Source organism: Suricata suricatta, chromosome 3, assembly GCF_006229205.1.
Source record: "Suricata suricatta isolate VVHF042 chromosome 3, meerkat_22Aug2017_6uvM2_HiC, whole genome shotgun sequence".
NCBI lineage: Eukaryota > Metazoa > Chordata > Mammalia > Carnivora > Herpestidae > Suricata > Suricata suricatta.
Window position 1 is genome coordinate 112692738 of NC_043702.1, and position 14137 is coordinate 112706874.

At 41.5% G+C, this 14137-nt stretch overlaps 1 protein-coding gene across 1 annotated transcript in view; it reads left to right on the forward strand.

The window, feature by feature from the left end:
- Positions 1-14137, forward strand: part of CATSPERE (catsper channel auxiliary subunit epsilon) — a 136136-nt gene that overhangs the window by 110993 nt on the left and 11006 nt on the right. The window contains exons 20-21 of the mRNA XM_029933340.1: positions 6104-6203; positions 13216-13302. Of these exons, the coding sequence (XP_029789200.1) occupies positions 6104-6203; positions 13216-13302 (187 nt within the window). The remainder of the gene's footprint in view (positions 1-6103; positions 6204-13215; positions 13303-14137) is intronic.

Sequence of the window (14137 nt, forward strand, 5' to 3'; positions counted from 1 at the left end):
TCTAGCTATTTAGGTGCAAGGCCAAGTTGTTCATTTGAGATTTTTTCTTGCTTCTTGAAGTAGGCCTATATTGGTATATACTTCCCTCTTAGAACCACTTTTGTTGCCTCCCAGAGGTTTTGGGCCATTGTGTTTTCATTTTCATATGTTTCTACATACTTCTTTATTTCTTCTTTGATTTCATGTCACCCCACTCATTGTTTAGTACCATGTTATTTAACCTCCATGTATTTGTGCTCTTTCCAGATCTTTTCTTGTGGTTGACTCCTAGTTTCATAGCGTTGTGGTCAGAAAAGATGCATGTATGACTTCTTGAATTTGTTAAGATTTGCTCTGTGTCTCAATATGTGATCTATTTTGCAGTTCCAATTGCACTTGAAAAGAATGTGTATTCTTCTGTTTTAGGAGGAGAGGTCCTGAATATATCTGTTAAATCCATGTGATCCAGTGTGTCATTCAAAGCCATTGATTCCTTGTTGTTGTTCTAGTTAGATGATCTGTCCATGGGTGTGAGTGGGGTATTAAAGTTCCCTACAATTATTGTATTATTATCGATTTGTTCCTTTATGTTTGTTATTAACTGTTTCATCCATTTGGGTGCTTTCATGTTTGGCACATTAATATTTACAATTGTTATATCTTCTTGTTGTATTGTCCCCTTTATTATCATATAGTATCCTTCTTTGTCTCTTGTTACAGTCTTTGTTTTCGAGTCTAGTTTTTCCAATAAAAATATTGCTAGTCCAGCTTTCTTTTGATGTTCATCTGCATGATAAATGTTTCTGCATCCCCTCACTTTCAATCTGCAGGTGCCTTTTGGTCTGAAATAAGTCTCTTATAAGCAGCATATAGATGGCTCTTGTTTTGTTTTGGGCGTATCTTTTAAGTTTGTTTATTTGTTTTGAGAGAGAGAGAGAGCATGCAAACAAGAGGGGGACAGAGAGAGAATCCCAAGCAGGCTCCATGCTGTCAGCGCAGAGCCCAAGGTGGGGCTCAATCTCCCAAACTGTGAGATCATGACCTGAGCAGAAATCAAGAATCAGGCACTGATCTGACTAAGCCCCCCAGGTGCCCCCAAAATGGGTCTTGTTTTTTTATCCATTCTGTCACCCTATGTCTTTTGATTGGAGTGTTCAATCCATTTACATTCAAAGTAATTATTGATGGGTATAAACTTACTGCAATTTTATCACTTGGTTTATTACTTGGTTATTTCTGGAGATTTTCTCTGATCCTTTCTTGTCTTTCCTCATGTTTTAATGCTTTCCTTTAGTGATGTATTTGGATTTCTTTCTCTTTATTCTTTACATACTTAGCAGGTTTTGATATTTGGTTGCCATCAGGCTTGCATATAACCTCTGCTGCGTGTAGCAGTCTATATTAAGTTCATGGTCATTTAAATTTGAAACCGTTCTTTCCACCTCTCCTACCCATATTTTAGGTATGTGTTATTATATTTTATATACTTTTGTGTGTGAGCTCCTTGACTGATTTTTTTTTACAGAACTATTCATTGCTTTTGTGTTCCTTACCTCTCTTTTTTTCCATATTTAGTAGTAGAGTCTGTTCTACCAGTCTTCAGATAACTCTCTAGTTTATGGATTTGGATGTCGGTGATATCTAGTTGAAAATATGGGTTGGGGTGAAAATATGGGTTCTGCCATCTTCCCAGGCTCCTTGTTTGTTTTGTTTTTGTTTACTACAGTCCCTAATCCCCCAGGGGTACATAATCTTAATATTTGTCCCAGAGAAGTGTACTCTTTTAATAATTATTTATTATTAAACACCTTTGAACTCTGCTAGGCACTGGGAATTAAGGAGAAGTAAGATAGGATTTCTGTTCCCAAAGCTCAGGAGCCTGATGAGTTAGATAAACATATAAACTGATGTGGAATAATAAAAAAGAAACTCAAAAGAAAAGAGTCCAACCCAGCTGTTGAAGGGAGATGAGTTTTGAGAAATACTTCCAGAATAACTTGCATTTGAGCTGAGTCACTGAGTCTCAAAGGATAATGAATATTTAGCTGAAGGCAGGGAGGGAAGAAGAGAAGTGGGAAAGGTGATAATGAACTCCACTGGGTGAGTCTTTCAAGAAAAAACGATGGTGAGGAATAAAATGCACAGTTCCAACAGTAAAATTCTGGTGAGGCATTAAGTGAGGCATGAGGTGTCAAGCCACGAGGCTGGGAAACCAGACAGGTGGAATCCAGATCATGGAAGACTCTCTGTCCATTCTATGGTAGAGTGGCATGATCAGATATTTGCATTAACTAGTTCTCTGTGGGAGAAGTGTAGAAGATGAATTTCAGGAAAACAGGTCCAAGTAGGGATACCAGGTAGTAAACGATACTGGTAGTCCACGGAGGTACAAGTGACTAAAAGAGCAGCAAGGACAAAGAAGAGGAGTTATTTATGAGAAAAATGAGTGATTATATTAGGCAGGGCTTGATGACTGATTGGTAATTGATAACTGATAGAAGACAAGAGAGAATGAGGAAGACAAATCAGTCCCAGTGACATCAATCAGAAGGGATCTCCACAAACTTCCACCACCATATCTATTCATCTGCAAACACCTGTACCCTTGAACTCTGTCTGTCTGCCTATCATCATAGGTGAACAACATGGATATATAAGGCCCCCATCTCCATCTGGATCCCCACCTGCTTTCCTAATTGAGAACACTGCTCCTGAAACTGCCCCCTCCTTCTCCCGCATCATCGTATGCCTCTTTATTGTATCATCACAGAAATCTGCAGCTCTTCTCTCATTAAACACAAAAACACACACACAAAAACCTTCTCTTGACCCCACTGCCTCTTTAGCTATCATACTCACTGTGACTAATTCTTCTCCTCACCCCCAGTCACACGCGGTGAGGCTTTTCCCACCACTGTTCCACTGGCACTGCCACCACTGGCCTCCATATTGCTCCACCCAGTGGTCAGTCCAAGGACTCACCCTACCCGACATTGTTAACAAGAATTACATAGCTGGTCACTCTCTTCTAACTGAAATGCTTTCTTCACTTGGCTTCCAGGATATCATATTTCTCCTACTTTTCCTGCTACCTCGTGGTGTCTTACCATAAACGAAGTGCAAAAGACAGGGGGCTGAAATGTTTGCTTATGGTGCCTTTAACAACAGATTTTTTTGAATTGTGGTAAAATATACACAACAATATATAGTGAGCATTTGGATGTATACATTGTATAGTTAGCCAATGCGATACTGCGCAGCAGGTTAAAATGAATGAACTAAGATGGTTATAAGAGGGAATTGGATGATCAGTCACGAAGTTCAGGTTGGGAAAGGAAGGAAGAGTTGCTGGGAGAGTTGAAGAGACTGGAAACTTCTACAGATCCATCTCAAAACCTAATATTGAGCGTGGGGGGTAGAAAGTTGCCAAAATATACATACAGTGTAATATCATGTATGTATATTTACAAACCCACAAAGCAATACTAAGAATGATTTCTGGATATATTTATGTACGAGTAAAGTTTAAAACCTGGATGGGAATAATATATAACAACTTTCGCATTATTCTCTGTGTTCTTCTGCATATTTGAACTATTTCCTAATTAAAATGAAATAAGCCATAGGAGCCAGGTCCATGAAGAAAACTGGGGAAGTAGCATCAAAGGCCCAGGTGGCAATGTTGAAGGGGGAAGGAGTCAAATTAAATGTAAAAGTGACTGGCTTGGAAATCGGAGTGTGGGGGTGGAGAGAAGTCATGTCTGACAGCCTCAACTTGCTTGAAGGGATCCCGTGAAAACTGGGAGCCCCCAGGGGTTGAGGAGGGGCTTTGAGGAGGGTGTCAGGGGTCACTGAGAGTAGTGTGAGAAGGTCTGGCTAAAGGGACCGGTAGAAAGATGATCAGACAACACCAAAGGCACAATTGAGTTAAGACACAAGTGGGTTCGATCCCAGGTCTTTGAATTTCTCAAGCAGCAAGGGCATGAAGGCAGAAGGCACAGAGTGACATCCAAGGCTGGGGTGATATATTGGAGGCAGGGCCAGACAGGTGAGTGAAGCCTGAAGCCAGGACGCTGGGCAGGGAGGAAACTGCCTATAAAAGGAAAGCAGAGAGGGGTCAGGACTGGACGTGGGGGAGGCCAAGGGGCAGATGAGAGGCTGTGAGGGTAAAGGAGGCGGGGCCAGAGAGCAGCGGCAGCAGCCCTACTTTGGACCAAGTGGCAGCACGGTTGTCTTGGGTTACTTATTTACGTCTCCTGCACCAGGACACACTGGATAGAGCCGGTTGCTTCCAATTCATTCTCCTGGGATAATTAACCCAGCTGTTCACTGCATCACAAAACAGAAAGTAAAAGACATGCATGGTTAATCCCAGGGCTACCTGCTTCGAATTCCAAAAGGGATACTCACAGGGGAGAAGTTACAAGTTGTAGGGACATTAGTTGCCAAGTAGTGACATTGAATTTCTCACGTTTCATTGGTATATCTTTTTAATGAACATTAATGAAAATAAGCCATGTTTACACGGAGAAGTATTTTTGTTCTATTTGCTCGATGAAATACATAAAACATCATCAAAGAGCATTATAAACCCAGGAAATATGGGATCGTGTAATTTATTCTTATTGCCACCAGATGGTACTATAGCTTATTGCTTCTGTGAATGTCAAAAGCTGTCTGCTCCCAGTTGAATAAAGATCGTTTTTTGAATTTAAATAAAAGGCATGGCTTCACAACTAGTTCTTAATAATTCAGGAATGGGATGGCTTTCAGAAGATGCAGTTGAACATGCTGCACCTTCCAAATCTCCTAGAATGAGAGCTTTGCTAAAGCCTGGCCCAAATCTCCAAAACTGCATACAATGTTGAGTGTGTCACACACGCGTGTACATTTTCCTGTGGGAGGACTTTAGAGTTCGTCCGGTGCTGGGAAAGAAGCTAACCCCTAGCCGGTCACACCTGAGTTCATGTCTCTAAGATTCCTAAAAATGACTTAAGATGAACATAAAAGAGCTTCTTAAGATACCACCACCGTCTGATACATGAAAATTCCCTGGCCGGTTTGTGGATGAAACAATAGCTGGTCTTTACAAGCAGGAACGGACGGCGACGGGGTGAGGGAGACGAGGAGAGTCAGGTGGAGCCGCCCGCAACGGTGGGCAGAGAGGAGGCCGAGGTGGTGGGTAAAGAAACGCTGTGTGACCTTTGACAGACAGACACAGAGCCCCGACCCTGGGGCGACGGTCCTGGAGCCAGAGCCCAGAAGCGAGCGCCTGAGACCATGTCCGAAGTGAAATTTGCATCCCGGGAGGGAGAGGGGGACATTCCCATTCAGAAAACTGGGCAGTGACTGGAGAAGGAAGGCGTGGCCGTGCTTAAACCGGCAGCACCCGATCCCTGGGCCTGAACTTTGGCCTCAAGCCCGTTTCCCTACGGTAGCAAGAAAACAATAATGATCTTAACAATTCGAAGGAACATCCCTTTGGATGTTCACTGAATTTGGGGTGAATACTCCAAGCTCAATGGGGCTTATGTCTCCAGTGCTGGCATCCGGGGACCGGGCACTGTCCGCACCCGCCATCTGCTGGGGTCTGCCTGGGGCACTCAGCCCTGGACTCCAGCCGGTCCTCCCAGGAGACCCAGAGCATCTGCGCTCATTGTGACTCCGTGCTTTACTTCACTGGCAGGCCACAGTCCCTCAAAGAATGCCGTGAATCAAATGACACCAGAGGACCCTTGCTGTGCCCTCCCTCGGTCCTCCCTTCTCTCTCTCTGCCTGCGACCAGCCAACACAGCAGAGCCTCACCTCCTCAGTACAGGTTCCTGTCAAACTGAAGAGCCCTTCTGGCTCCAGCTGTTAAAAAGGTGACCTTGCTCTGCTTTGTTAGCATGAGGTTGATTTGGAGAGCTGAAGGAGACCTGTACAGAAGGTACAGCTGTTGTTTTACAGAGAAGTGAGCATATCAAGGCTTCCAGAACATAAGTCACCTCCCCAGGGCCTCAAGGCTGGCCGTGCAGGAATCAAGATAGGACTGAAATGGAAGCCCACCAGACGGGAAGGCTGCCATGCTTCACCCCTGTCCCCTACCCTCAACCACCATTGTCATGCTTGCCGTCTCCCGCAGGTACGATGAAAACGGCTATGTTGAAGACGTGGAAGTCAATTTCATTGTGTGGGAAATCCACGGCAGGAATGACTACAGCTTCAATAACACTATGAAGAAGGTATGGCGTCTTTGGCTTGAAATAGAACTGAACGTGCAGCTAGACCTGTCACCCCATTTTTAAATCTATATATAAATTATCTAAGGAAAAACAGAACTGGCTGCATGTGGGTAGAAAACAAATACGACCTGTGTAGTAAACTTTGTGAATACTGAAACTCATTCACGACAAAAGAAGCCCCAGTCACGTGCCCAGATGTCGGGTGAGCATCCCACTGGTAATTGCGATTCCAGGTCGTGATCCCAGAGTGGTGGGGTCTACCCCACATCGGGCTCCATGCTGGGCATGGCACTTCTTGAGATTCTCTCTCTTCCTCCTGTCCCTCTCACCCACTCAAGCCTTCGTTCTCTCTCCCAAAATTAAAATACAAAAATAAAATAATTTTTTAAAAAACAGACCTAAAGAGGTCAGAAAATAAAATAATGTTTATTGCAGGAGGATGCAATTATAAGTGAATATTTTGCCCTCACTCCACCTGTATTTAATGTTTGATGATTTGTGGGTCTGCCTCTGCCTCTCATACATTCACCACGCTTGTGCCAAATGAAAGGCACACTCTCTAGATTTCATGTCACTTGACTTCTTTGCTCATTTGACTTTTGTCTGACTTCGGCTTTACCATCCCCACACTCTCCTGGTTCCCCTCCACCCTCTGACTGCTCCATCTCAGCCTCCTTGGTGACAACCTTCTCACTTAGCAGCCTTGGCAGGAAGGCCCTACCTCTGCTAGCCACCACACTTCTCCCCACTGTGTGGCCTTGTGCCCTGAGGGCCTCCCATCGTGATGGAGCCTCTCCAGAAGCCACCACCATGGATTCCTGGTTTTCTCCAGATATTTCAAGGTCAAAGTCAGGGATGACTCCTCCCAAAGGAACTCTCTATCTGTCAGAGACCTTAATTCTCCACGGAGAATCCACCCAGATAGCAGCCAAGAGACAATGAGTTCCACCTGCTACCCCTCCAGAACGTTGCAAGAACTAATTCTTTCAAATTACGTGGCCCAACAAATCCATCCCACCATGTTCCTCCTGCACTTGTCCAATACCCAACATGTGATTCCCTCCCAACTACCCTTTCCCCACAGCCTCATCCCTAAACTATTCCATTCCTGGGTCCATATTCCCTGGCCACCATTCCTCTCCACCTTCTCAAACCTTTCTAACATACTCTAGGGTCAAATGCCAGTAGTCTTTCCTCAGATGCTGGAGTCCAGCTCCTGCAGGTCCAGGGTTCCCCCGAAGGATGACGGTGCAGGCCAAAGAGAAAGTGGGAGAGCCTTGCGTTTTTGTTCTGATCCCCAGACAAGCATCGCTGCCGATCTGGCAGGCGTCTCCGTCTTGTCTGGTTCTCAAGGTTTATTTATGGCAAAAGGTACAAGGACAAGAAAGGGCAGTAAATGATTTCCAATGGATAAGTTTTACAATTTTAGCCACAGGCACTCAAGGTGTCATAGGTATTTTCACAAAACCTCAGGTCAAGCCTCAAGGAAACGACCTTTAACCAAGAGGCAAACAGCATTCTTTAGTAAAGGTCAGTTTTTATGAGTAAGGGTCATTAGGCTGTTATCACTCCAAGAGGAAGTTCCCAGAAAGACAAGTTCTCAGGAGATATGCTTGCTCTCATAGTCCCAAAGATGATAGATACATTTTATGCAGTAGTGACTATCACAAAGGCATTCAGGCCCAGAAGATATTCAGTTATCCGTATTGCTTAGGGGAAAGTTATGTGTTGCATTAGGGTGTATCTAGTTTACTTGCTTATCTTTTCCCTGACCTGGTGCGGTCATGTCTCAGGGACAGGGCGGGGGGACAGCCAGCTCCTGACTCTAATTAGCAAAACACTCTGAGGTTTGGTGCTCAAGCAGAAATGAAAGTTTTGGGAGCTATCTGGGGGCAAGAGACCGTGCAAACTTGCCGTACCCTCACCAGGAATATTCACTCTACTGGTGTGTTCAAATAGCTCCCAACATGCAGACAATACAATTCCCCATTTTTCTCTCAAACCAAAGGTTCTGTTTCTCTCCCCACAATGTACTTCAGGATGAGCTGCGGAGCTAAAGTGCTCCCTAATCCACAGTTATCATTGCCAGATCAATAATCCCATCACCCTAATTCAAGAGTCATTTGTTTGAGGCTCCGGTCACCCAGGGGTCACGTACCCCATCCCTGACTGGTGCTGTAAGTTGCTCAGAACTTGGTGAGAGCCCCTCATGGCCTGAAAGCAGCCACAGTTGACTCCTGACTTCGGCCAGCCATCACACAGGGCTGTGGCCGGAAGAGGCTTTCTAAATGGGGATGATGCTTCCCAGCGCTGTTTGCATCCGGGTGGGGCCAGGTACTGGTTCTCACCACCGTGGAATGAGCTGAAGCGACATGTGTCAAGTGCAGGGTGAAGTGCTAAAGAAGTGATCACGTGAACCTTCCCACCTTCCTCCACGTGTCAGTCTATTACAGCAACAATTAAAGATGGAGTAGATGCAGGCTGGGTAAGAAGGGCCTGGAGAGGGGACCCTTCAAGGGGCCACTAGGCAGAAAAGCCACTCCACTGCTTGAAGAGAGCCATCCATAGGAACCATCTCACCAGGGACATCCACACTGGACTATGTGTGATCATTGAACTTGAATGCATAAAGGCCCTGAGGGTTGGGGGTTACTGCAGCACAGCAGAGCCTGCCTTGACCAATGTCAGTCCCCTTGTTATAATTACATTTAAATTCAAACACTCGGGGGGCACCTGGGTGGCTCAATTGGTTAAGCATCCAACTCTTGATTTCAGCACAGGTCATGGTCTCATAGTTTCTTGAGATCAAGTCCCACATTGGGCCCTGTGCTCACAGTGTGGAGCCTGCTTGAGATTCTCCTTCTCTCTCTCTCTCTCTCTCTATTTTTCTCAAAAATAAATAATAAGTAAAAAACCTAAAAAAAAAAAAAAACCCTTCAAATGCAAACACTCCGGTCTCTGACCTCAACCCCCAGTTCTCTAGCCCTGTTGTTTGTTATTCCCACTAGTCCTCTCCCTCATACTTATCCTTGCACCATTTAGACATCCACCAGATTGAGCCCCCACTCTCTCACTCTCGCCACCCCCCGTATTTCCTCTTTTGCCGCCTAACTTGAGCCCCAAGGTTTAGTCCCCCAGCCACCATCTTGCCATTATCTGCAAGTCATCTTCCCCGCTGTTGCTCCCAAATGGCAACTTTAAACATCAATCATTCTGCCTTATCCATGCCTCCGAGCTGCCAATCACTTCTAGAGAAAAGAAAAAAATCAAAACTGCAATAACCGAAGAATTCAACTATTAGAAGTGATGGCTGAAAACAGAATTAACCAAGTGGAAGAGAGGTCAGAAGGAAGTGCCCAGAATTATGCGCAGGGAGTTAAGCTGATTGAAACTATAGACAAGAACATAAAGGAGATTCAGTATCTGCATCTAAGGACTGGAATCCTAAAAACAGAGGAGAGAGAGTGTTGGGCAGAAGCAATATTTTCCCAAACCGGCAAAAGACATCGAGGCACAGAAAAAGAAATCCGCACTAGGGTAAAAACACTATGGTAAAATTTCTGAAATCAAAAACAAAGAGAACCTTAAAAGTAGCCAAAGCAAAAAAGAAAAGTTATCCTCAAAAGAGTAGATATGACTTAAAAGTTTATTTCTTTATAGAAATAATGCAAACCAGAAAACTTTGAACAAAGATATTTTTAAATTGCTGAAAGAAAATAAATTCCAAATCTAAAATTCTACATGAAATGAAAATTGCCTTTAAAAATGAAAATGAACAGATAATGCTTTAAAAGACACAGGGAATTAACAGGAGGAAATCTTTAAAGTAAAAAAAAAAACAAACAACGGGATAAAAAGGGTTTCAGAAAAAGTGACAAATACAGAAGATAGGCAGAGAAGATCTAAAAGATGGGTCAATGGAATCCCTGAAAAAGAAAACCAGAACAAAGGAACAAAACGAATGCTAATCATTCAAGAAAATGTCTCTCCCACCCTCCCCAACCCCACCCCCACCCAAGCCAAGAAAAAAGACTTGAAGCTTCATATGGAAAGAGCAAAGCATATACTCAAGAATATCAGAACAGGGGTGCCCGGGTGGCTCACTCAGTTGGGCATCTGACTTCTGCTCGGGTCTTGATCTTGCAATTCATGGGTTCGAGCCCCACATCGGGCACTGTGCTGACAGCTCAGAGCCTGGAGCCTGCTTTGGATTCTGTGGGGTGTGTGTGTGTGTGTGTGTGTGTGTGTGTGTGTGTATCTCTCTCTCTCTGCCCCTCCCCCCCAAAAATAAACATTATGAAACAAAAAGAATCTCAAAACACCCAACTCAAATGACCATGTGGGCAAAAAAGCAAGCAATTCACATGTAAGAAAGATAAAATAAAATTATCATTTTTATAGCAATGCTTTATGCCAGGAAAAAATGGAGTAAAATATTTAAGATACTAAAGGAAAATAAACACTGAGCCACAGATTTCATATTCAGCAAAACCAATGACTCTAGAAAAGACACAAATTGCTATTAACATGTAAAAAGATGATATTGTTCCCATGAGCCCTTGCTGAGTAACTTACTAAACAATAACTTCAAACAATGACAATGACTGCTAAAGAGATAGCAATGTAAGAACTAGAGGAAAGCATAATATAGAGTTATTTACAAAGCTAAAGCAAAGCAAGGGTTAAAAAGGAAAGACAATAATATATAAATGATGTATTTCTGACAATATAGGTATAATACAATTATAAAATATGCTAGGAGAATGTTAAGATCATATGCGAGGGTAAAAATATAACTTTTCAATAATCACAAGAGCCGTGGTAATATTTGTATTATTTATTCCGATGTTGTGAGGTATGTAATGTAAGATGTTCTAATACTATCATTCTTCATCAAGTGTTTTGGCATAAAAGCAGGGAGACACATATGTGAAATAGAAGAAAAAAATCCTAAATTTTAAAAGGACTCAATGTAAACTCATGAGGTATTAGAAACTCATGTGATCTGAATATAAATATATTGTTCACAGACAGTTGAATTTTTCTTAAGCTGTCCATTAAAATCCCTAGAAACTAATCAGTACAAGTATCCTCAGTACCCACATGGTTATCTTGAAATATTATTCCCCACTAAAAATAACTGGAAATTCTTAAATGGCTAATTCCAAGCCTGGTGGAGGACATGTACATGATAGGTTTGGAAGAGTCTGACACACCCAATAGCAGGGAAGTGTCACAGACTGCTAAGGTCATGTCAGAAGCAATCAGAAGTGAACTTGAAGAGATTCCTACTGGCTGGAGATGGGACCATCAGAGCTTCTAATATTGCCAAAACCCATGAAATACGTTAAACCTATGAGTTAATAATGATTTTTTTCAAAAAGATACCTTTGGAGAATGATAGAAAACCAACCCTTCATTTTAAAAGCTGGCAAATAAAGACAAAGACACAAATATTTATACTACCTTCTTCAAATGAACTGTGCCAGTGGGTAACCAAATAGTAGATAAGGGGAAACATCTCTTTATAAAATTTTTCCAGTTGACAAAAGGAAAAGAGAGACCGACAGAATTAGAATATCACCACTTTAAGCCCAAATAATAGAGGTTACTATAAACAAATTTATATTAACTTGACAGTGAAGAACTGGGTAAAATAGACAAATGCCTTGCAAAACACAATTTCCCAAAGTTTCTTGTATCCTAAGCAAAAACCAGATATCTCTAATTCCAGAAGGCTTTCCTGATAAAGTCAACCAAACGTTTAAGAACTTTTTTCCTTCAGCTTTTTAAAAACTCCTCCAGAGTATTCAAGTGAGAACACTTACCAACTCATTTTGTGAATGCAGGACGACCTGCCGAAGACCTTGAAAGAAAAGGGAATTATGAGCCAACCTCACCCATGACCACAGATAGAAAGCACCCAACCAAAACACTGGCAAGTCACACTCGATGATATATTTAAGAATCAGGCATCCTGACAAGTTTTGTTTATTTTATAAATGAAGAGTTGGAATATCATTTGAAAAATCAAAGAGATCCACTGTATTAACAGAATAAAGGAGAATAGGCATGGATTATTATAATAGTTGAAAAGCCATTAGATTAAAGAATTATTCATACCTAACATTATTTTAAAAATACATCTTGGAATTCTCAGGGTCATGAGTTTCAGCTCCCCATTGGAAGTGCAGCCTACTTTAAAAAAAAAAAAAGAAAGAATAACATCAAAATAAATCTTAAAAAATTATAAGTATATGGTAACTTCCTTAACCTAATAAAATGTAAGTACCAAAACAAAAACAAAGACAAAAACAAAACTATAGACACTTCTTACTTAGTGGTGAAAATTTGAAAGCCTTCTCTTTGGAGTCAGGAGTGAAATGAGGGCACCACTTATTAGCACTTATGTGCAACACTGTTTCTGATCTCTGTAACAAGGCAAATGATATAATATGAGTTAATTAAAAGCATGAGAATCGGAAAGGAAGAAATAAGACTGTCCTACACACCAAGAACATTACTTTTCGGGTGAAACACTCAAAATAAGTGAGGTTTCCCTTTTCTACAAGGTCAATATACAAACATCAAGTGTTCCTCTTTACATCAGCAAACATTTAAATAATTAAAAATAAAATAACTATGCATTTTAATGACATTAAATATATTAAACAGCAATAAATTTGTATCTAACACATGTACATGTACAACATGTATGTGTACAATTTTTTATGAAGTTTTTTATTTTTGTTCCAGTATAGTTGACCTACAGTGTTCTATTCACTGCAGGTGCACAATACAGTGACTCAACAATTCCATACATCACCTGTTGCTCCTCCCAAGTACAGTCCTTCATCCAATGATCTGTTTCATCCATCTCCCTTGCCCTCCTCCATTCTGGCGACCATCCTTGTGTTCTCTACAGTTAAGAGTAGATTTCTTGGTTTGTCTCTCTTTTTTTTCCTTTGCTCGTTTTGTCTCTTAACTTCCTATCTGTACAATTTTTTGACAGAGTGGTTGTTTAAATGAAGCCCAGACTTGGAAGTCAATGATTGAGCTTAACAAGCACCTCCCACTAGAAGAAGTCTGGGGACCTGAGGTAAGGAAATTATTACCTAGCAAACTTTATTTATAATAACTAGATTGGCATTTTGGCATTAATGAAAGCTTGGTGGAAACATTTTGTATTTAAATTGGTTTTTGCAACTCAAATCCAATTTTTCTATTGGATTAATATTATGATTACAAAAATGCTTCATCTTATTTCTGTTTGGTCATCCATTGCTCCTGTGCTACTAACAATTTTAACTTTTTTCTGCAGAAATCTGTGTTTGCAGATTTATTAGCTATCTGACAAACATGTTAAAGCATTGAAAGTAAGCCTTTCTAAAGGACACCTTAAGTTTCACTTCTTGTACAACAAAAAGACCGCTTCTGAATGCCAACTATCAGTCCTATACTATAATATTTTCAATTTTTTTCTATCAAACTTTCTTGAATTGAAATTAATTTATGTTACATGGAGAATCAAATCATGTCTCATGAATAAAAGGGACCTATACAGTACCTGAGCCTGTAAAATGTAAATCCTACAATAGGAATGTTATTTTACTTCTATATCAGAATCTATGCATGTCAAGGCAAAGATCTGTACAAAAAAAATGTGTATTTTCCTTTATATTTTGAACTCTAAACATCCCACTTTCCATCCACCACTCCCTTGCAGCAACATAAGCCTAGAACCTTTACTATAACAGCAACATAAGCCTAGAACCTTTACTATAACAATCCTTTGGACAATTTTTCAACCTCAAAATGACCTTCAATCCAGTGATCCCACCACCCTCACTCCACCCCCGGGTTCTCTCGCTCTTTATGCAGCTTAAATTCCATGGTCAATAATTATATTACTCTGTTGATATGTACCCTCAATT